The sequence below is a fragment of the Podarcis raffonei genome, chromosome 17, assembly GCF_027172205.1.
Source record: "Podarcis raffonei isolate rPodRaf1 chromosome 17, rPodRaf1.pri, whole genome shotgun sequence".
Lineage (NCBI taxonomy): Eukaryota > Metazoa > Chordata > Lepidosauria > Squamata > Lacertidae > Podarcis > Podarcis raffonei.
The window spans coordinates 30,643,096-30,665,784 of record NC_070618.1 but is presented as its reverse complement, the minus strand read 5'-3'; the positions used below and the strand labels follow the sequence as shown (position 1 = coordinate 30,665,784).

At 46.2% G+C, this 22,689-nt stretch overlaps 1 protein-coding gene across 2 annotated transcripts in view; it reads right to left on the bottom strand.

Annotated features, from left to right (window-relative positions):
• LOC128404774 (alpha-2-macroglobulin-like protein 1) overlaps positions 1 to 22,689 on the bottom strand; it is a 129,122-nt gene that overhangs the window by 73,489 nt on the left and 32,944 nt on the right. The window contains exons 22-37 of one of the 2 annotated variants that reach the window (XM_053370677.1): positions 22,123 to 22,244; positions 21,728 to 21,779; positions 21,276 to 21,359; positions 20,547 to 20,723; positions 19,622 to 19,703; positions 19,341 to 19,497; positions 17,622 to 17,690; positions 15,054 to 15,216; positions 14,239 to 14,399; positions 13,360 to 13,575; positions 12,417 to 12,538; positions 12,138 to 12,228; positions 10,990 to 11,058; positions 10,712 to 10,814; positions 9,527 to 9,568; positions 7,182 to 7,259 (exon numbers count right to left, since the gene is read on the bottom strand). In XM_053370677.1, the coding sequence (XP_053226652.1) occupies positions 7,234 to 7,259; positions 9,527 to 9,568; positions 10,712 to 10,814; positions 10,990 to 11,058; positions 12,138 to 12,228; positions 12,417 to 12,538; positions 13,360 to 13,575; positions 14,239 to 14,399; positions 15,054 to 15,216; positions 17,622 to 17,690; positions 19,341 to 19,497; positions 19,622 to 19,703; positions 20,547 to 20,723; positions 21,276 to 21,359; positions 21,728 to 21,779; positions 22,123 to 22,244 (1,736 nt within the window). In that variant the 3' untranslated portion in view covers positions 7,182 to 7,233. Of the gene's footprint in view, positions 1 to 7,181; positions 7,260 to 9,526; positions 9,569 to 10,711; positions 10,815 to 10,989; positions 11,059 to 12,137; positions 12,229 to 12,416; positions 12,539 to 13,359; positions 13,576 to 14,238; positions 14,400 to 15,053; positions 15,217 to 17,621; positions 17,691 to 19,340; positions 19,498 to 19,621; positions 19,704 to 20,546; positions 20,724 to 21,275; positions 21,360 to 21,727; positions 21,780 to 22,122; positions 22,245 to 22,689 lie in introns of those variants that run through there. The other variant, XM_053370678.1, reaches the window with a different exon arrangement.

Here is a 22,689-nt window from a genome sequence, read left to right as displayed (position 1 = left end):
CACCTGGGCGGGTGCCACCCACCTGCTTGGGCCGGACTTTGACCTGCCCTTGGCCAGGGAGGACAATGGACGGCCGGCTGGGGGTGGACCTAAGGTCAAAAGAAAAGAGGCAGACTCCGTTGTCCAAGCCTCTTTTGCTGTTTTTTCTTCCAGGATCACCCACCCACCCGCCCTCAAATTAATAATTTATTGCCTCCATAATTTCTTCTTAGGTCAGCGGTCTTCAAGTTAATGAGTCTTTCCTTACAGGCTAATATTTTGCGTTCCAGGTCAGCGTATTGTAAACAAAAATTGCCCTTTTCCCTTATGGGGGATCCAAGAGCCCATATAGAGTGCTTACATAGGCTCCCTATTGGTAGGAGAGAATAACAGAGGCCAACCAGAGAATATTGAAAAGCAAAGCAGTTAGTAAGCTTGATCTTTATTGATCTGTTGCAACAGGGTGCTCCCCTCACACGCAGGAGAGGAGGAGGGACCCGGAAAAATGGCGCACAAGGCCTTATAAAGACTTTTGAAATTGCCACCCTGTAGATCAAGACCACCCCCAGAAAGATCATACATACATCACAGAAGGGGTGTAACCCAAGACCACCCCTCAGATACATCACACCTACATCACAAAAAAGGCGGTCTAAACAGAAATTTGAATGTTGTTTTTCTCCTGTCGTTGTTTATCTCCTGTCTGGCAGGTTACTTGATTGGATTTTCTGGGGAGCCTGGCCAGTCTTTTGTTATGATAAATACTTAGTTTCTGGGCCATGTCACAGGCTCACACCCTATTCAAACACGTTGTTGTTGTTCGTGACCCCATGGACCAGAGCACGCCAGGCACTTCTGTCTTCCACTGCCTCCTGCAGTTTGGTCAAATATTCAAACACAGACATACCCTTAAGACAGGATTTGTGAAAGAAAAGACAATGGGGAGGCTTTTCCATTTTCCTTTGACCTTGTAGAGAAAAACATTTGCTCAGTTTGGGACAGTTTGGGAATCAAAATGGTTCCAGGTCGGTCATCCTGTGCTGATCTGTGTATGTGCTTGGTTGGTACACTTATGAACATTTAACATATATCTAAGACCTCAAAATTCCTATCACAAGTGGGTGCTGCTACGGTCGTAAGATGGTTGCTGTATTCAGAACCGGGAAGGAATTTTCCCTGCATTGGCAGGTTTCACCTTCCACGTAGCATTTTGTCACAACTATGGGGGTTTTAGGCCTTGGCATGGTATCCTTTAGTCTAACATCAAGTCGGGGGGAATGCATTCATGCTCCTTCTCCATGTGGTGGTGCTTTCAGGGCCCGTTAAAGGGCAAAAACCGGAAGTCCCTGGCCCTAGAGCAGCGGCATGTAGGTCAAACTCCCGGGACGAGGTCGGTGGAAGGGCATGCTGTGTAAGTTTGCGCTTTGCAGTCCCCTCTCACTGGACCTCATCTGCCTGCATATCCTCAGCCAGGCGGGCTGAGAGGGTTACCTGCCAAGGCCTGTGCCAAGTTTCCCACTTCTGAAGTGCAATAAAGTTGTGGCCAATTTGAACCCATACTCTGGTCTCTTGTCTCATCATTTGGGGTAAAGGTGTAGGCACCACAGACAGGGTTTAGCGTGTGTGCCCGCAATTTCCTCTTGCCCTGTGGAACACCCTCTCATCAGATGTCAAAGAAATAAACAACTATCTGATGTTTAGAAGGCATCTGAAGGCAGCCCTGTTTAGGGAAGTTTTTAATATCTGACATTTTAATGTCTTTTTAATCTTTTGTTGGGAGCCACCTGCAGCTTGAAGAACAAGTCATTGTATGCTGAACATATCTGAGTTTTCAGGGGATGATGCCCCTGCCCTGTCTCCAGTAATGATTCCTCTCAAGACAATCCTGTGTGGAGCTCCCTCCTTCTGCCACTTGGCAAAACCTTGACAAGGGATTATAAAGCCAGGAGTTATTGCAGGGCTGAGTCATCCCTTTAGCTTCCCAGTTCTGACTGAGTGTGAGAGACCCTTTGCCGAACCATACAAGCTCTGCTCTTGATCCTGGGACTGGCCCTGGTCAGCACATTTGCCTTTCATGGGCCCTTGATTCACGATAATAGACTGATCTATGATGAAAAGGTAAGAGATTTTCAAAGGTATGTGTGAAAATACCCGATGGACTGCCAGGATGTTATCATATACAGTGGTACTCCAGGTTAAGTACTTAATTCGTTTTGGAGGTCTGTTCTTAACCTGAAACTGTTCTTAACCTGAAGCACCACTTTAGCTAATGGGGCCTCCTGCTGCCGCTGCACCGCCGGAGCCCGATTTCTGTTCTTATCCTGAAGCAAAGTTATTAACCCGAGGTACTATTTCTGGGTTAGCGGAGTCTGTAACCTGAAGCATATGTAACCTGAAGCATATGTAACCTGAAGCGTATGTAATCCGAAGCGTATGTAACCTGAGGTACCACTGTAAGTATGTTCATCACGTGCTGTATTTCAACTACTGAGGGACTGCAAAAGTGATAATTGTGCAATGTGTGTGTGTGTGTGTGTGTGTGTGTGTAGGCGAGAATTCATTGCATGATGAGAAAAAAGTGTGCCCTCACTGAATCCACCCACAGAACTGGAATTTTACCTCAGAGCAACCTCTCACCACACCCGGATTTGACACAGAACTTCAGCGATGCATGAGTTTGAGGGCAGTTTGCGTGAGGGGATTCCCGTCCATCCTACTCTCACAGTTGCCAAACGGGTGCCTGTGGTTAACCAGGGAGCAGGATTCGAGCACAAGAGCCCTTTCTCCTCCTGTGATTTCCAGCAACTGGTATTCGGAAGCATTTAGTGGCTCCAACTGTGGAGGGCAGAGCATAGCCATCGTGGTTATTGATTGATAGGCCTCCCTTCCCAGTCATTGCTTGATGGATTCCCAGATTGCTTGATGGATCTGTGTGTGTGTGCATGTGCAAACCTCCTGTTCCACTATGTGAGAGAGAGCATGAGGTGGGCACACCAGATTGGGGCATGGCACCTCCTTGGAGTCTTGGCCAATGGTGCCTGTAGCCCTGGGGTCAAGGATTAGGGTAGAATTCAATAAGAGAAGACCCAGTGAAATTAATGTACCTAAGTTAGTCATGTCCATAAGTTTGACTGGGTTTGCTCTGAGGAGGGCTAGCTTTGGAGTAATAGCAATTGCAAAGTGAGGGGGGTGGGTTGGAGGGGCAGAGCAGAGAATTTACCCTTCCTGTAAACTACACAGCCCCTAACTTCCTTCCAGGGGAGTACAAACCCACACAGAGCTATCTACTTCCCCATCTCCTGAATGTGAGAACACGGGACACATAAAAACTCTGTCATTTCAGGACTTAGCTTCATCATCTTCCCTCAGTCTGCACAGGTCTCTTTGGCTCCTACTAGTAAGTTCCCCCCTTCTCTTGGCCCAGAGGGTGAAAAGTTTGAGAGGGCCTTCTTGGTAGTGGCTCCTGCACCCTGGAATGCCCTCCCACCAGATGTCAAGAGAATAAACAACTATCTGACTTTTAGAAGACATCTGAAGGCAGCCCTGTTTAGGGAAGTTTTTAATGTTTGAAGTTTTATTCTATTTTTAGTGCCCTGTTGGGAGCTGCCCTGAGTGGCTGGGGAAACCCAGCCAGATGGGCGGGGTATAAAGAATGTTGTTGTTGTTTAGTCGTTTAGTCGTGTCCGACTCTTCGTGACCCCATGGACCAGAGCACGCCAGGCACCTCTGTCCTCCACTACCTCCCGCAGTTTGGTCAGACTCATGTTTGTGGCTTCGAGAACACTATCCAACCATCTCATCCTCTGTCGCCCCCTTCTCCTTGTGCCCTCCATCTTTCCCAGCATCAGTGTCTTCTCCAGGGAGTCTTCTCTTCTCATGAGGTGGCCAAAGTACTGGAGCCTCAGCTTCACGATTTAGGGAAGTTTAGGGAAGTTTAGGGAAGTTTTTAATGTTTGAAGTTTTATTCTATTTTTAGTGCCCTGTTGGGAGCTGCCCTGAGTAGCTGGGGAAACCCAGCCAGATGGGCGGGGTATAAAGAATAAAATGAATTAATTATCACCATTATTATTATTACCATCATCATCATCATCATCATCAGCATTATCATCATCATCATCTCATGGCAGATCTTCCAAATAATCAGTTTGGTGTGCGCTAAGAGATGGCGGCTGCAAGCTCTTCACTTGAGCCACTTCTGGACACTAAGGGTGAACAAAAGAGCCACCCCATGTTGCCAGAAATGTTGTGAGACAGAAGGTCCAATGCTGTGGTGGCAAGCCCAATAAACCACACCGGGGGGGGGGAATAAGAGGATTTATTTAGTTTGCAGTAAGAAGGCTCAAACAGTATGTGGATCGAGAACTCCCAGAAGTGCAAGCTGGATTTAGAAGAGGCAGAGGAACCAGAGACCAAATTGCAAACATGCGCTGGATTATGGAGAAAGCTAGAGAGTTCCAGAAAGACATCTACTTCTGCTTCATTGACTATGCAAAAGCCTTTGACTGTGTCGACCACAGCAAACTATGGCAAGTTCTTAAAGAAATGGGAGTGCCTGATCACCTCATCTGTCTCCTGAGAAATCTCTATGTGGGACAAGAAGCTACAGTTAGAACTGGATATGGAACAACTGATTGGTTCAAAATTGGGAAAGGAGTACGACAAGGCTGTAATTTATCTCCCTGCTTATTTAATTTATATGCAGAATACATCATGCGAAAGGCTGGGCTGGATGAATCCCAAGCTGGAATTAAGATTGCCGGAAGAAATATCAACAACCTCAGATATGCAGATGACACAACCTTGATGGCAGAAAGTGAGGAGGAATTAAAGAACCTTTTAATGAGGGTGAAAGAGGAGAGCGCAAAATATGGTCTGAGGCTCAACAGCAAAAAAACGAAGATCATGGCCACTGGTCCCATCACCTCCTGGCAAATAGAAGGGGAAGAAATGGAGGCAGTGAGAGATTTTACTTTCTTGGGCTCCATGATCACTGCAGATGGTGACAGCAGCCACGAAATTAAAAGACGCCTGCTTCTTGGGAGAAGGGCAATGACAAACCTAGACAGCATCTTAAAAAGCAGAGACGTCACCTTGCCAACAAAGGTCCGTATAGTTAAAGCCATGGTTTTCCCAGTAGTGATGTATGGAAGTGAGAGCTGGACCATAAAGAAGGCTGATCGCCGAAGAATTGATGCTTTTGAATTATGGTGCTGGAGAAGACTCTTGAGAGTCCCATGGACTGCAAGAAGATCAAACGCATCCATTCTTAATGAAATCAGCCCTGAGTGCTCACTGGAAGGACAGATCGTGAAGCTGAGGCTCCAGTACTTTGGCCACCTCATGAGAAGAGAAGACTCCCTGGAGAAGACACTGATGCTGGGAAAGATGGAGGGCACAAGGAGAAGGGGGCGACAGAGGACGAGATGTTTGGATAGTGTTTTCGAGGTTACCAGCATGAGTTTGACCAAACTGCGGGAGGTAGTGGAGGACAGAGGTGCCTGGCGTGCTCTGGTCCATGGGGTCACGAAGAGTCGGACACGACTAAACGACTAAACAACAACAACAACAACAAGAAGCTACAGGGGAATCAAATTCCAAATCCTGCACAGGTTTTGATGGTGTGTTTACACTCTTTATACAGCTTAGTTCAGGCTTCCTCAACCTTGGCCCTCCAGATGTTTTTGGCCTACAACTCCCATGATCCCTAGCTTGCAGGGCCAGTGGTCAGGGATGATGGGAATTGTAGTCTCAAAACATCTGGAGGGCTGAGGTTGAGGAAGCCTGGCTTAGTTACATTCTATGATTCTGTTGGCTATTAGCATTTAGTGTAAGAGATCCCTTTTTCTGAAGTGGCCGTCTTTCACTCCTTCCGTTTTGGCAGAGAATCCAGACACTTTTGTTGGCAACTCATTCCATTCCAAACTTTCCTCCAGAATGGCAAGGCGAAGCTTGTCCTGCTATTGTCTGTTCCATAAACTGTTTAAACTAGCACTTTCCTGTTTTTCAGATACAGTGATACCTCGGATTAAGAACTTAATTTGTTCCGGAGGTCCATTCTTAACCTGAAACTGTTCTTAACCTGAGGTACCACTTTAGTTAACGGGGCCTCCCGCTGCCACCAAGCGATTTCTGTTCTTATCCTGAAGCAAAGTTCTTAACCCGAGGTACTATTTCTGGGTTAGCGGAGTCTGTAACCTGAAGCATCTGTAACCCGAGGTACCACTGTATCAGCATTCAAATGACAAGTGTTCCTCCAGTTCCCACGACAGTGCCCAGGGTGGATCATTCCTCCCACCCAACACCAGTTTGGTGTGTGTGTCCTCCTGCATTATTGCAATATCTTAACCAGTGTCCAGCGGTTCCTTTCCTCTGCTTGTACCCACTGTTTGAGGGAAGCAAACCTGTGTTGAAGCTTTCTGCAGTGACAGAGTCTAGTCTATTTCATTAGCATAGCCAGGCCATCCAGAATCCAAAACAGGATTCTGAAGGAAAGGTAAAAATATGAAAGGAAAAATCCTCCAGCACCAAGCTTCTTCTGAAATGAGAAAGATGTGCCGTCCTGTCTGCCTTGAGGCAAGTCTCTGTCTCCTGTGATTTGTGGCAGTGCCTCTTCACTTGAGATTTCTGGGTTTCATTTTCTAAACGTCATTCCCACTAAATACCCAGGTGGATCTTATCACTAAAACAATCCTCAGATATTTCTGTCAGTTTGCATTTCTTAGTACAGAAAGTATTGATCTGATGTGTAGAGAGCTTTCCTATTCTAATTAATTCAAGAAGGTTCTGGAAGCTTTTCTGTGTGAAAGAAACAAGCAGGAGGTTCATGATGTTTGGGTTATTCCTTCAGAGAGAAGCAGAGCACAGCTGGCTTAAACTGGTTCTCTGATCTCTTCTGTCAAGGTCATGCTGAATATAAAAATAGGCTAGAGGAGCCTGGGTTTCACTTCCTCTTTCTATCTCTTTTCCTTCTGGTGTGGTGTTCTGTACATAGTATGCTTAGTGTTAAGGTTTAGACTTATTACAAGTTATTGTAAGTTTAAGTTAAGTGTTTAAGTTTTTACTATACTAACTATATGCTGGAATCTGCCCTGGATCAATATTGAGCAGAATTCCATGACAATTTCCAGCTCTACTGCTTTTGTGATAAAAATAAGCAGTCCTGCCCCCGCCCCCCAAAATGACACACAAAGAGAACAGTCTTTTGTAACAATTTCTTTGTTCACTGGGGTGTTTCAGCTACAATGGTCGATTGTCTCAGTGGTTATCTTCCTTTGTGGTTTCTGTGGAAAGAAACACAAGTTTATTTTTAAAGCATGCATACGTACATCAGTCTATAGTACAATACCTCAACTTTATATCAAGCATTTTCGTGGACTGGTGGTGCTTCCAGCTGGAAGCCTTTAACACTACCACTGAAAGCTGTAAGAAAAATTGCAATTGACTTTCTATACTACCAAGGCTTTAGAGCAGGGCTGAGGAACCTGTGTCCTGGACAGGACACAGATCCATTTCTGGACTACAACTCCCATCATCCCTGACCATCTGTCACGCTGTCTGGACTGATGGAAGTTGGAGTCCAACAACATCTGGAGGGTCACAAGTTCCCCACCTCTGCATAGGCTGCAGTGCTCTGTCTACTCTAGGGGACAGAATATGGTGTTACACAAGGGGGTGTCCCCCTAAACATTGGAATTAATAAATGCTAGGATTTGGGGTTATTTGTGATCTGAGGGGAGAATATAAGCGGCAAAGGAATTCCTGGGTAGCCTGGCCAAACTAGGGAGCCATTATGGGTTGTTAACAAGACAATGGTACTTCCTGCTCTTAGGTGAGACACCAGAGACTGGAGATTTGGAAGGCTGCCAGGGTAACTGCTCTGGGGGAGGGCAAGGGGCTTCTGGGAAGAAGAAAAGGTGGGCTCCATCTTGGCAAGAGAGAAGGAAGGACTGCCCGCAATGCTTTGGGCCATGCTGTAAGATCTGGACCCGCTCCATGCAGACCGAGGGTGTAAATAGGTGTGTGTGTGTGGGGGGGGGGAATCTACTACTTAAAGCACAACAGCCACCACTGTGTCTTCTATTCTCAAAAGGGACACAGACCCTTTGTAGGCGCCTGAGATCCTATTATGCGCTCTTGCCACAGCTTGGCAGAGAGAGGGACAGGTGCCAGACTTTTGTAACAATAGTTATATGAGTGAGAAGGAGACATTCGTCCTCACCCTGCTTTCCTTTCCTAAAGCACTTGCAGGTTCTTGACAAGAGTGGCTCTGTTGTTGTTTTTTGTAAAGGAGACAAATGGATTTCTTCCCCTTCCCTTGTGCTTTTAAAAGTTATGATTCCATCATGTATTTGTGCTGTTGTTCTTAATGATACAATGGAATTACAGTCATACCTCGGAATTTGAATGGAATCCGTTCCGGAAGTCCGTTTGACTTCCAAAACCAAAGCGCCGCTTCTGATTGGCTGCAGGAAGCTCCTGCAGCCAATCGGAAGCTGCAGAAGCCCCGTTGGACATTTGAGTTCCAAAAATAGTTTGCAAACTGGAACAGTCACTTCTGGGTTTGCGGTGTTCAGGAGCCAAAACATTCGAGAACTAAGCTGTTCGAAAACCAAGGTACGACTGTAATTAAAAGTTAAAGGTAAAGGTAAAGGTACCCCTGCCCGTACGGGCCAGTCTTGACAGACTCTAGGGTTGTGCGCCCATCTCACTCAAGAGGCCGGGGGCCAGCGCTGTCTGTAGACACTTCCGGGTCATGTGGCCAGCGTGACAAAGCTGCATCTGGCGAGCCAGCGCAGTACACGGAACGCCGTTTACCTTCCCGCTGGTAAGCGGTCCCTATTTATCTACTTGCACCCGGGGGTGCTTTCGAACTGCTAGGTTGGCAGGCGCTGGGACCGAACAACGGGAGCGCACCCCGCCGCGGGGATTCGAACCGCCGACCTTTCGATCGGCAAGCCCTAGGCGCTGAGGCTTTTACCCACAGCGCCACCCGCGTCCCAATAATTAAAAGTTAAGTGCTCTTGAAAGAAGGAATGATGTAGTTCAAAGCAGCTGAGCACGCTAAGGTAAGGGGGACTAAGGGTGGGGGATAAGATAAAAAAATACCCCTCCCCTCCCCTTTATAGATCACAGGACACTTTAAAGCAGCCTTCCCATACCTGATACTCTTCAGGTATTTTGGACTATAAGTTCCATTGAAATGCCTTGTTGCGGATGAAATTTGAAGATAGCAAATTGGGGGGCTGGAGGGGAGGACTCCCATGTTATGGAGAGTTAAGTGCTAATTGAAGAATAAAAAATAAATAAACAGGGTGCTTGAATAGGTCTGGTTCAACTTCACATCCCATGTTCAATCCTCAGCATCTTCAGGTAGGGCTGGGAGAGGATTCTTGTCTGAAACCCTGGAAAGCAGCTGCTAGTCCAGTGTAGACAATACAGAGCAAGATGGATCAATGGTCTGATTTGGTGTAAGGCAGCTTCTAATGTTCCTGAGAAGCGACTCAACCCATACAAACCAGCAAGTCACAAGAGCTGCTTTGTTCCATACCTGCGCTGCAGGGGGCATTATATTCGACAGCTGCATGGTCATCTGAGCGAGAGAGAAGAATTGCCTGTGAGATGTTACGTTCTCCTTTATTTCTATGCCACCTCGCAGCCCCAAATCCCAGTGCAATGAAATAAAACGTGCAGCAACGTTTAAGAGAGCAAAATATCAGTAACATATTGAAAGCAATAAAAAAACAACCCGCCAAAATTAGAACAAAAAATACTGTATTTTTTGCTCTATAAGACTCACTTTTTCCCTCCTAAAAAGTAAGGGGAAATGTGTGTGCGTCTTATGGAGCGAATGCAGGCTGCGCAGCTATCCCAGAAGCCAGAACAGCAAGAGGGATTGCTGCTTTCACTGCGCAGCGATCCCTCTTGCTGTTCTGGCTTCTGAGATTCAGAGTACATTTTTTCTTGTTTTCCTCCTCCAAAAACTAGATGCGTCTTGTGGTCTGGTGCGTCTTATAGAGTGGAAAATGCAGTAGGTCAAGGTCAAGGACCCCTGGACAGTCAAGTCCAGTCAAAGGTGACTACGGGGTTGTGGCGCTCATCTTGCTTTCAGGCCAAGGCAGCCGGCCTTTGTCCACAGACAGATTTCTGGGTCATGTGGCCAGCAGGACCAAACCATTTCTGCCGCAATGGAACACCATGACGGAAACCAAAGCGCACAGAAACATCATTTACCTCCCCGCCGCAGCGGTACCTATTTATCTACTCGCACTGGCATGCTTTCGAACTGCTAGGTTGGCAGGAGCAGGGACTGAGCAACAGGAGCTCACCCCATCGCAGGAATTCAAACCGCCGACCTTCTGATCGGCAAGTCCTAGGCTTTGTGGTTTAAACCACAGCACCTACTAATTACATTTCTTGCAATGTCCTGGAATGACACAACATACGGAGCATGGTGGGAATTTAAAATGGCAGGTTAGAACCCAGTGATCTTGGGCTACTTAGAGCCCAGGGTAAATGTCAGACGCAGTGGACCCTGTCAAGCTGTGGAGAGCCCTGGCAGCTGCCCATGGATGCCAAGTACTGGGGAAGAACAACTTTAAAAAAAACCACCCCAGAATCAGAGCAGCTGAGAGACTGAAGCGTCCTGGCAAAGTTCTGTGGGAGCAAAAAGGCAGGACTTGCGGAGTCATGATGCAGTTGCATATTAACAGGGAGTAACCAGTCGGATGCTTACCTGGATGGTAATAATCATAGACTTTCACTATCGCTGGTTTAAGATCCAGCACGTCAATTTCCTGCTCCACAGAGAAAACATAGGTTTGAACAGTGCTGTCCAACTAAAGAGAAACAGAGTGGGGCAAAATATCAGATCTAGCTCTTGCAACCACTCCTACAGAACACAACCCTATTATACATACCTGCTTTTCCACATTCCTAGACTTCTGAAATGAAGTCTCTTAAGCCACCCCCTCCCAAGTACTCCTGGTCCAAGTTTCATACCATAGTTCTCACCTGATCCAGGTAGATGCTGATCTTGTCAGGGTCAAATTCCACCTTCTTTACGTTGGCTTTCCCTTCCAGCTGTCAGAATATAGAACAGCAGGACACAGTTAAGGAACATCTTGATTGTGATTTTGTTTATACCAGCCTTGTGCTGCAGCCACTCATGAGATCTGTGCATTCATGCAAAAGATGAGGTGTGGGCTGCTCGACCTATAGATTTGCATCTTTGTTTTAATACTAGGGATGGCCAAATTGTGGCCTGTAGGTTGTTTCCACCCCATTACTTCCCTGGCTGGATCTTTTTCCTAGGCAGACCTGAGCCTCCATACATTCCACCTGGCAGAAACCCTTCTCTGTTCAAAGGAGGAGAATGCCCCAAGACCTTTGCGCCTGGGAGGGCTGCTTGCAATCAGAAATTGCACACTGTTTTTTGCCTACACAGGACATAAGAGAGCAATTTCGAGCAAGTGCCTCTCCATCTCATCTTGCACAGGAAAGGACGCCTAATGAATTGTATAAGCAACACTTCAGACATGTGTTCTCCTTTTTCTTTCGCCAGGGGAACATTTCAGATTCTTCAGTGGGTAGATGCTTCCAGCAAGCCGGATATGGTGCCAATCTGAGAGTATTTGAGCTAAATGGCCATAACTGGCTCTTCACAACAAGCCTAAAGCAGCATCTCCCAACAGATCATTAAAGGTAAAGGGACCCCTGACCATTAGGTCCAGTTGTGGCCGACTCTGGGGTTGCAGCGCTCATCTCGCTTTAATGGCCGAGGGAGCCGGCGTACAGCTTCCGGATCATGTAGCCAGCATGACTAAGCCGCTTCTGGCAAACCAGAGCAGCGCATGGAAACGCCGTTTACCTTCCCGCCAGAGTGGTACCTATTTATTTACTTGCACTTTCACGTGCTTTCGAACTGCTAGGTTGGCAGGAGCAGGGACCCAGCAACGGGAGCTCACCCCTTCGTGGGGATTCGAACCGCTGACCTTCTGATCGGCAAGTCCTAGGCTCTGTGGTTTAACCCACAGCGCCACCCGTGTCCCCTAACAGATCATTACAAGTGTACAATTTATATGGCCACTAACAAATGTTAGAAATGCATCTTGCATACACTGAGGAAGGGCAGAAGATGGAGGTTCAGAAGACTTTCTCACCTTCTTCACAGACTTCTTCAGAGGTATGAATCCTGATACCAAGTTCACTTCTATCAGGGCCATGTTGCTTGTCTTCCGTTGACCTGTGTAGCTATTGGAGGAAACGAGTCACGTTTCAGTAAAGAAAGCAACCCAGGGAGAGATGAGGCTCAATGGCTAGCATTTCTTAACAGCTTCCCAGAGGAGCTGGGTGCAATTCTTCATGCCACTAAAACCTTACAGGCTGCTTCTCCCTATGTTTATCTGAGCTGAGGAACCAACCAAGATAAAATTCCATACCTCACTTGTAGATGGATGTCGAAAAATTTCCTGGAAACCTGGTTGCATTCCTTTGGCGACGTCTCCACACTCAAAGCAAAAACATTGGTCTGTTCAGGTGAGTAGTTAAATCGAAGGGTAGTCTAGGTGGAGAAAAAAAGAATGTTTTTATTCCCAGCTCCTTTTACCTTGTAGCAACAATATCAAGCAAGTACTGTACTACATTGTGGAGAAAAAGCTTTTCATCCTTGCAATCTTAAAAAGCACAGTGGACAGATCTATGGGTGGTACATTTGCATAGAGCTGTGGGGCTTGCATGCACATGAAACATATATATCATATATATCATCCTTGCCAGTTTGCATTTCTTAGTACAGAAAGTATTGATCTGATGTGTAGAGAGCTTTCCTATTCTAATTAATTCAAGAGGGTTCTGGAAGCTTCTCTGTGTGAAAGAAACAAGCAGAAGGCTCATGATGTTTGGGTTATTCCTTCAGAGAAGCAGAGTACAGCTGGCTTAAACTGGTTCTCTTATCTTCTTCGGAAAGGTAATGCTGACTATAAAAGGAAGGCCAGAAGGAGCCTGGGTTTCACTTTCTTTTTTGATCTCTCTTCCTTCTGGTGTGGTGTTCTGTATATAGTGTTGAGTTTTGGTCTTATTATAAGCTATTGTAAGTTTAAGTGAAGTCTGCTGCAACTGGATTTCTTATGGACAGTGCCAATCCTGGATGTATTAGATTTGTGACCATTATGCTCATTCCACTTCAGTGGCAGTAAAGCTCTGCTGGATGAAATACAATTGCCTCTGGTCTATTTTTTGGGGGTGGGAATCCCGCAACGTGTTTAATTTTTTACCCTGTTAACTATACATTGGAGTTCTGCTCTGGATCAATATCGAGTAGAATTTTGATGAAACTCCTTTATTTTCATAGCTACTCATCCCCTGTGATTTCCATGAGATTACCTGCACATAAGCACAGCCGTCCCCTGACACCTCCAATTTGTATTGACCAGGAACCTCTGCAAGAGGCGCCTGTTGCAACACCAGCCGGTTCTGCTTGTCCACATGGAATTCGTGCCGGAAACCCCCACTGGATTTCACCAGGACCTTCACATCGCCTGTTTCACGATAGGTCAAGGCTGCGTACTTGGGTAAAGCCTGCAGGGCAACCACTGTGTCCTGGGGAAAGCAAACCGTCATCTTGGGTGTGGTAGGTGCAAGATTCTTCTTTAAAACCATCAGATAAATCACCCATTACTGGGAATGTTGGCAACGTGTAGCAATCATTCTCATGCATATGCAACCGTAGCTGTTTGCAATGAATGAATGAATGTGCAGGGAGATTATAAACAGGCACGGTTATTGATTATTTAGATATGTGACTGCACATCTTCACGTGCATATCTGCATGGAACAGTCCTGTGCTGAATTATGCAACATGCCTCACTTAAATATTACACCTCCCTTTTCCATAGTGTTCCAAATGCTATCCTTCTTCATCATATTTTTATGGGTCTTCATTCCACGCCATGATTTTGTGGCCCAGTTTGACACAAGGCATATAATAGTGTGATTTGCCGAAAGATTAAAATTTAAACAGTTCCCTTATTCATTTATTGCATCCCATGACACTTTACTTTATGTGGTCCACTTAGTATCATGTTCAATAATTTCAACAAATAAACAAACATTTTAAAACAAAAATTGTCACCAATACTGATTGCATTAGCTGAGGCAAATTCAAGTCCTTCAATTTAGTGTGACAAAACGTACTCGACAAAGAGGAGCTCTCCTTGTCTGAGATGCCTCCCCTTTCTATAGAGGAAAGATCTTGCCTCTTACCTGTGTGGAAGAAAAGCCTCCGTATGGATTCTGTGCTTTGGTGAGGGAACGCACAATCTGGGAGGCATATTTGATTTCATCGGTGGACACCTCTGGTTTGGAGAGGTAACTCAAGAGAAAGTAGGCTGTTGTCTCTACATCTGAGAGGGATATGGCCCCATCTACAAAGGAGGAGGAAAGAATGAAGTAGAACATCGTTCAGTAACAGAACATAAAAGTAAGCCAGCCCTACGGCTCCATAATAACCCAAATCCTTCTCCATTATTCCTGAGAATCCAAAGACCCTGATAATTCTGGAGGGTTTATTTTCTTATTTCACAAGAGGGTTTATTTTCTTATTTCACAGATTGAAAAAGACATGAATTGACATATGTATATGTTCAGAGGGGAAGGGCAGCAAGTGAAGTGCTCAGAATACAGGAACTCAAGAACTCAACAGGTGATGTGAAGGTGCTGGTGAAATCCAGTGGGGGTTTCCAGCACGAATTCCATGTGGACAATCAGCTCAAACCTCTTTACAAGCTGAGTTTCTCAGATAGACTGGAGTGAAAAGGCTTGATTACCTATTTCCTCCCAAGGTAAGGGGAAGTGGCCTAACTAAGCCTGGCAGGACAGCTTACTCTATGGTATTAACCCCTTCATGCATTAATTAGACTTAAGCATGTTGTTTTTATGAGGCTGGTTATCCCATAGCACCTTCAGAGGAAAGGGCTAATATTCTGAATGGGGCATCGGAAAAGGAAGCCTGGAAACCAGGCTTGCAAAACAGCAACCTCCAGAACAAAGATTGTACTGAATGAAATAATCTCTCCTACCTGTTTTTTCAGCATGTTCATCTAAGGTTGTTAAGAGCTGATGCCGTATTTCTGTGTCTCCAGCCAAAGTGAAGACATAAGCTAGCAAAGCCTTGGAATAGCTGCTCTCTGCAGAAGTTAAGTTCTTCTTAAGGCAGGCTAAGGCGTTCTCTACCATGGTATCCTTTAAAGCAATTAAAAAAAATAAATGACTCAATTAGCTTTCAGCTTAGATATGATTTCATAATATCCTATATGAGGGGCAGGTTTTATATTACCACATCTTATGTAAATGAATTGCATGAAATATAGGGAAATAAATTGCTGTTAGTCGCCCCAAGACATTATGATGATATGGCAGCAGAAAATTCCACATAATGCTATATTATATTATAGAGCCACAGTTTATAATTAGAAAATTGTTAAACAGGCTGATTGAGTATTGGCAGTGTTGGAGAGGTGAGCTTCAGGACGCTGAGCAAGAAATTGCTTAAACCCAACAAGCTGACAAGTGGTGCACATTTTTCTTTCCTGTTGACCTGAAAATCCCCAGTCATGCATGCTACTGCACCTTTAACATTCATACGAAGCAGAGAAATAAGCTGGGGTGATTGTAGAGCATGAAGGCCAAATGACCTCTTGCTTAAGGTCACCCAACAAACCATCTTCTAATTTTCAAGTTTTCGGCATAGCCTTCTCAAAATGTAATCAAATTCAGTTAATGGAATAAACATGGTTTAGCACAGGGGTCAACAAACTTTTTCAGCATGGGGCTGATCCACTGTCCCTCAGACCTTGTGGGGGGCTGGACTATATTTTGGGGGGGGGAAATGAACAAATTCCTATGCCCCACAAATAACCCAGAGATGCATTTTAAATTTGGCTCATGTAAAACCACACTGATTCCCGGACAGTCCGCAGGCTGGCTTTAGAAGGTGATTGGGCCAGATCCAGCCCCTGGGCCTTAGTTTGCCTACCCATGGTTTAGCACAGGCATCCTCAATCTCAACCCTCCAGATGTTTTTGGCCTACAACTCCCATGATCCCTAGCTAGCAAGACCAGTGGTCAGGGATGATGGGAATTGTAGTCTCAAAACATCCGTGGTTTGAGGGCCGTGGTTGAAGAAGCGTGGTTTAGCATGTTAAGGGCTTTCAATGCGCACTCAACTATCTAAATGCTAGGAAATGGATGAATCAGTTCAGTTGCATTGATAGCTTCAGTTGCAAAGTGTGCAGTGTGCACAATATACTGTTATGAGTTGCGGGGGTGAGGGGTGGGGTGTCAGTCCAGATGATGCCCTGAGTCCCTTCCAATTTTCAGAATCCTGTATCTGTTATGGTAGAATGCATGACAGCAAGCTTGCCAAACCAATTCCTTTGTCTAGGTAATGGCGTTGGCTGACTAGCTAAGCACCATGAGGAGCATAACAAAAGAAGTTGCTCTTTGGTGTAGAACAAATGAGTAGGCCCTTCCCTGCTCCTCACCTAACTGCTAAGTAGGAGGACTGTTATGTACTGAGCTGAATCCTAGAACAACAGGATCTAGAATGCAGCAGTCTGATTGGTCCGCAAGAGCCACCCAATCCAGCTCCAGGTGGAAGTGAATCAGTGACCTGACTGGTCTGCAGGAGCAGCCAATCAGGCTTCTGGAGAAGGTGAATCCACAACCTGATTGGCCTACAGGAGCAGCCCGGTATTAGCCAATCACGCAGGGCCCATTGTGTAAATAATGTATATAAAGCTAGAAAGTTTCATTCATTGCTACTATGAGCTAAATAAAGAGCATGAAATTCACACTCGACTCTGAGTATATTTCAAGGACAAAATAATAATAAGAAGAAGAATTTATTATTTATACGCCGCCCATCTGACTGGGTTTCCCCAGCCACTCTGGGCAGCTTCCAATAAAACACTAACATACAATAACCTATTAAACATTGAAAGCTTCCCTAAACAGAGAGTCTGATTGGTCTGCAGGAGCTACCCAATCCAGCTCCAGGTAGAAGTGAATCAGCGACCTGACTGCAGGAGCAGCCAATCAGCAACCAGAGAGTTCTGTGCGAGTTGCTAGAAACGGACACACAGAGACATGCTTGCTCTGTGCTGCTTCCAAAGCTCACACTAATGTAGAAGCAATATATTTTGGGGTGTTAATGCTCCTCCATCCTATGCTCAGGTTGTATATATAGGTAAAAAGAACTGTATATCCTAAAGACAGTCACTGCTGACCTTCATTCCAAGGAATCTGACCTCTGGGCAAGTGCTTGAACCCCAGGAATCTCTTGCTGCATGGAGATTGGGGTGGCATGTATAAATATCTTTAAAGCACACTCAAAGCGCATTCTTTTCCTTGAAGAAATCTGGGCAATTCTAACTCTATCCCTCAAAGAGTTAGAATTCCCAGCAACCCTTAACAAACTACAGGGCCCAGAATTCTTTGAGGTGGGAAATGTCCTTTGAATGTGCACACAGCCCATGTGTCTATTCCAGTAAACACATCTATTCCTTGTTTATAAAGTTCATCCTTTGGATCCTGGGTTAACAAAGGACTAATGAGGAAGGCCCAGAGGGAAAGCCAGAGGGACTTACATTCTTGCCCAGTTCCAGCAATGAGGCAGCAATGTAAGCTGTTAGTGAGAAGTCATCATCCACACCACCCTAAGAATGGAAGAGAGAAGTCAAGCCAGAGGACTATGAGAGCCATTTCCTCACAGTTTGGAAAGCAATGATCAGGCATTGAGTATATGACTATTTTAAGCATCACTTATAAGCACCAACGTGATTCACTCCTGTCTGTGTGAAACTCCCACCTTAAATGTCAGGAAAGGTAATTTCAAGGTATCGCCCATGCCCCAAGGAAGTTTATACAAGGAGTGGCCAAAACATTCCTTAGTCAGGAGGAATCGGTCATGCAGCACAGGAAGCACGAGAGAGATCTTGCAGAACTACATTCATTATAATTTGTGTTCTTTCTGTTAATCTGACAAAGGCACCAGAAACATATTGGGCCTCGGTTGTTCATCAGCTACTGCTGTTTCGCAGGAAGGAAATAGCAAGCTGCCTTCTTCTGCACCAGAGATTCTGCCTGACGGAGAAACGCAATTGCAGGGTGGGAGTGACCGTCAGCCTCCACTGCTGACCTTGTAAGGATGCTGAGAGAGGACAGGCAGCTCCCTTCTTGCACTTCTCAAGACAAAAGGCAACAGGAGCATTGCTAACGATTGCTCCTCAGGACCCCTTTATTAAGAGAGCACCAGCATGGTCTAACCTGGGGACGGATTTATGGGCTTATATCAGCTTCCTGTTTCAGGTGTACAGAGATTTTTACTCCAAGTAAAAACAACACGGGTTAAACCACAGAGCCTAAGGCTTGCAGATCAGAAGGTCGGTGGTTCGAATCCCTGCGAGGGGGTGAGCTCCCGTTGCTCGGTCCCTGCTCCTGCCAACCTAGCAGTTCAAAAGCACACCAGTGCAAGTAGATAAATAGGTACCACTGTGGCGGGAAGGTAAACAGTGTTTCTGTGTGCTCTGGTTTCCGTCCCAGTGCTCTGTTGCACCAGAGGCAGTTTAGTCATGCTGGCCACACGACCCAGAAAGCTGTCTGTGGACAAACTCTGGCTCCCTTGGCCTGAAAGTGAGATGAGTGCCGCAACCCCCATAGTTGCCTTTGACTGGACTTAACCGTCCTGGGGTCCTTTACCTTGACCTTTTACCTTTTTACCATGAATATCTGTCATGGCTTTAGCAGCATGTTCAAGAAGCTTCATACACCGGGCACCAGAGGAATCCCTGAGCTAGCTTGTGCAATATGACCAGACCAAGGCAGGGCCATTAAGAAACAGATCAGGACCATTGAGAGCCATTGGCAATGCAAGAGAACTGCCCCCCTCTTGCCCTGAGGCGTGAACAGAGACTGGGGGTTTGGAAGGTTGCTAGGGTAACTGGGTGTGAGGTGACAGGAAAAGAGAGTTTTTAGCAGGGTGTTCTGGGAAGAAGAAAAAGTGGGATCCATTTTGGGGAGGCTGGCTTGGGGAGATGTCTTGGACTCCATGGCTGCACTGCTGTGGACAACAAGCCCCTCCTGAAGTGACCATACTGTAAGATCTGGTCTCCTTCCATGCAGACGAAAAGTGGAAGTAGGTGGATAAACCATATTTCTTAAAGCCACGAGAGTCTTTGACATGTCTCAGTTCTCCAAAGGATCACAGGCCCTGGAACCCCCTGTAAGTTTGCTACTGCTCAGCAGACAGGAGGAACCAAACGTTTGTAAAAGTATGATGCTGTTATCATAATTCACAGTGCTCTTACCTTGAGGGCATTGTTGAAGAGCCTCCCCACACTTTCAAAGCAGCCGTTGGGAAGTTGGTGCTTCCCCAGCCAGCCTACAGCCTCCTGAATGTGCTTCTCATCAATAGAGATATAGGCATTTGCATGGCCCAAGGCCTTAACCACAAAAGCAGTCAGCCTGCAGAGCGGGGAAGGGAGCGGAGTGGGAGAGAAAGTGGAGGAGGAGAATCAGCTCCAGTCTCAGACCCACTCAAGGCAACAGCCACACCTTTGCCCAACTGGCACCAGCTCAGCTTACTCACCAGGTATTGCCTTCAGCATCGCTCTTCCCAAAAGCACTGTAGGAGCCATCGTCATGTTTGTAGAGGAGCTCACGTTGGTACCCTACAGAAAACAGGGAAGAATCAGTACTATCAGTTTGGGAATATGCAGTTTAATGAGGCTGGTTTGCTGGATGCAGTGAGTAGTAGTAGTAGTAGTAATAATAATAATAATAATAATAATAATAATAATAATATTTCTACCGCACCCATTTTGCTGGGTTTCCCCAGCCACTCTGGGCAGCTCCCAATAGAATATTAAAAACACAATAAAACATCAGATATTAAAAACTTCCCTAAACAGGGCTGCCTACAGATATCTTCTAAAAGTCAGATACAGTGGTACCTTGGTATTCGAATGGCTTGGCTCCCGAACGAATCGGCTCCTGAACGTTGCAAACCCGGAAGTGAGTGTTCCAGTTTGCAAACGTTTTTCGGAAGCTGAATGTCCGACGCGGCTTCCGATTGAGTGAAAGAAGCTCCTTCAGCCAATCAGAAGCCATGCCTTGGTTTTTGAACCATTTTAGGAGTCAAACAGACTCCCGGAACAGAGTAAGTTTGAGAACCAAGGTACCACTGTAGTTGTTTATTTCCTTGACATCTGATGGGAGGGCGTTCCACAGGGCGGGCGCCACTACCGAGAAGGCCCTCTGTCTGGTTCCCTGTAACCTCATTTCTCACAGTGAGGAAACTGCCAGAAGGCACAGTAAACAAGGACAGGCACATAGACCAGCACTCTAAACGCTACATCACAGTGGCTCTCATTTGTATCCTATCCTTGCAATTAACAGCTGGTATACATGGGGCTTTTTCTAGAAAAATAGCACCGCTATTCCATCCCTTTGCTATCTGTACAGTCCATGCCAGCCCTCTCCTCATTTTTGTGACAGAGAATTGCTCTACTCACCACTCTTCATGTATTCTATTGCCTTCTCTTTGATCTCAGGAGTCACTTGGTTCGTTTTCTCCAGGTAATGGAGGATAAAGATGTTGGGAACAAATTTTACCATGTTCTGCTCACCACAGCCAAAGGGCATTTGAAGTAGCTGGTCTATGTTTTCTAGCGCAGCACCCATAATGTCTCCTGGATGTTGACAAAACGATGGAAGAAAATGTTGTGAGCACTTTCCCCAAACTCCTGAAGAGAATCTAGGAAAATTCTCCTCTCTGCTAGCAACCTGCCACCTAAAATTCAGAGAACTATGTCCAATAAAATCTGCTTGGATAAGCCCAGCATCTGAATGGCCAGACTTGTCAAGAAGTCCCCATGCGTCCAAGGCCTTGTCAGGCATCAACATGGGCATCTGATCTGGAATATCCTTTAAAGCATGTTTTTGCCTTGGAGGTTGTGTGGGGGACATTACTTTTGTTTAATGTGCATGTGGAGACAACAGGCTCTCCTCCAACACAATGCACTTTTATTTAAACATGTGGAGATTATGATCAAGACCCCGGGATTCCTGATTGTGCTGGCTCTCCTCTGACACTTAAAGGAATGTGCACAGGACAGAGCCTGCCCCCAGGCTGCCTCTCTCTCTTATCCATCTTTGTTCTGCGTGGTTTGAATATTGGTAATGGACTCTCATCTCTCATGTGGCCAGAGATGGGGCAGGAATGTGGGGGCAAATCTCCTCACCAATGCAGGAGACGGTAGCTCGGCCAGAGCCCTCCACAACAGCTTCAGGCAGCTTTAGAGAAACCTCATCGTGAACTGGGTCCCCTGAAAGGAGATGAAGAACAGGAATTAATGCAGTTGAATACACTAACCAAGTGGTCATAATCTGCAGTAGAACTTGCACACAGCGAAGATGGGACTAGGAGCTTGCTAGCTCAGTGAGTCTGTTTTTAGCCACTCTGTTCTCTCAGTTATCTTTCCACCCCCTCTCCATCCCATCCCTACTCCCCTTGGCAAGCAGAGAGACAGAGTGTGTGTCTTGGGTCTCTTTTGCATCCCGCTACTGCCCTAGGGAAGAGACACGTCTCCAGCCCAATGACAACCAGAGCAACACTTCTTCTCTCCAACTTGCGTTCTCTGGGGCCCCATCACAAGCCAAGCTGCCCTGAGCAAGGGATGCAGCCTAAGCACACCTGAAGAGCAGAGGAAGGCATTGTGGGTCTCTTCTTCAAGGACGCCTTCTGGCTGTGGGAGGAAAAGAGAATGGGAGGGTGAGTGGGGCTGCTCTCTCAGGGGAATCATCTCCTTCTACCTTCTCTGCCTTTTCCCCGCTCTGTGTAAGAGCTCTCACAATTGCCAGGCCTTCCAACTGATCACAGCCCCTGGCTGACATTACCTTAGACCTGGAAACAGGGAGGCTGTGCAAAAATCCAAAGGCCCTCTCCTGCCCAGCACCCAATGAATACAATTCCCCCCCTCAAAAAAACATCTGTTTAGGGGAGACCCAGAGTTCTGAATCAGTTGCTGGCACTTGATAGCTGTGAGCCAAAGTTGGACATCAGGGGCTAAAGGCCACATAGACACTGACCTTGACCAGCAGGGATTTGACCACTGTGTCTGACCGGCCTCGCGCAGGTGTGGTCGAAATCTTATTGCCACACAGCTCATGTTTCTCCTCTGCCTCGGCGGTGACCGAGAGATTGACGTGCCCTAGAGGAAGGCAAAATTGGCATAGACCCATGATGAGTGCCAGGAGCTCAGGGAGGGCAAGAGGCTGATGTAAGGGACAGAGGTCGGAGTATAGTAATGTAGTACAGTATTTTAATATTTTTATTGGAAGCCGCCCAGAGTGGCTGGGGAAGCCCAGCCAGATGGGCGGGGTATAAAAAATAAATTGTTATTATTATTATAGAGGGTTCTTGAATGGAGATGGACTCCCAACCTCTCATTTGTAGCCTAGTCCCCAAATCTGCCCTGATGCACAGCTGCCATTAGCAGAAATTGGGGAGGGACGCCATCTTGGATGGGGAGGAAACAAACCCATAGCACATTCAGCAGGGGTCATTTTTATTACTTTCCATATTCCACTTAATGCCTGCTTGGCTTCCAAACAGAAGAATCTGTTGGTTCTGCCAAGTGTCCTCAGATGACAAGG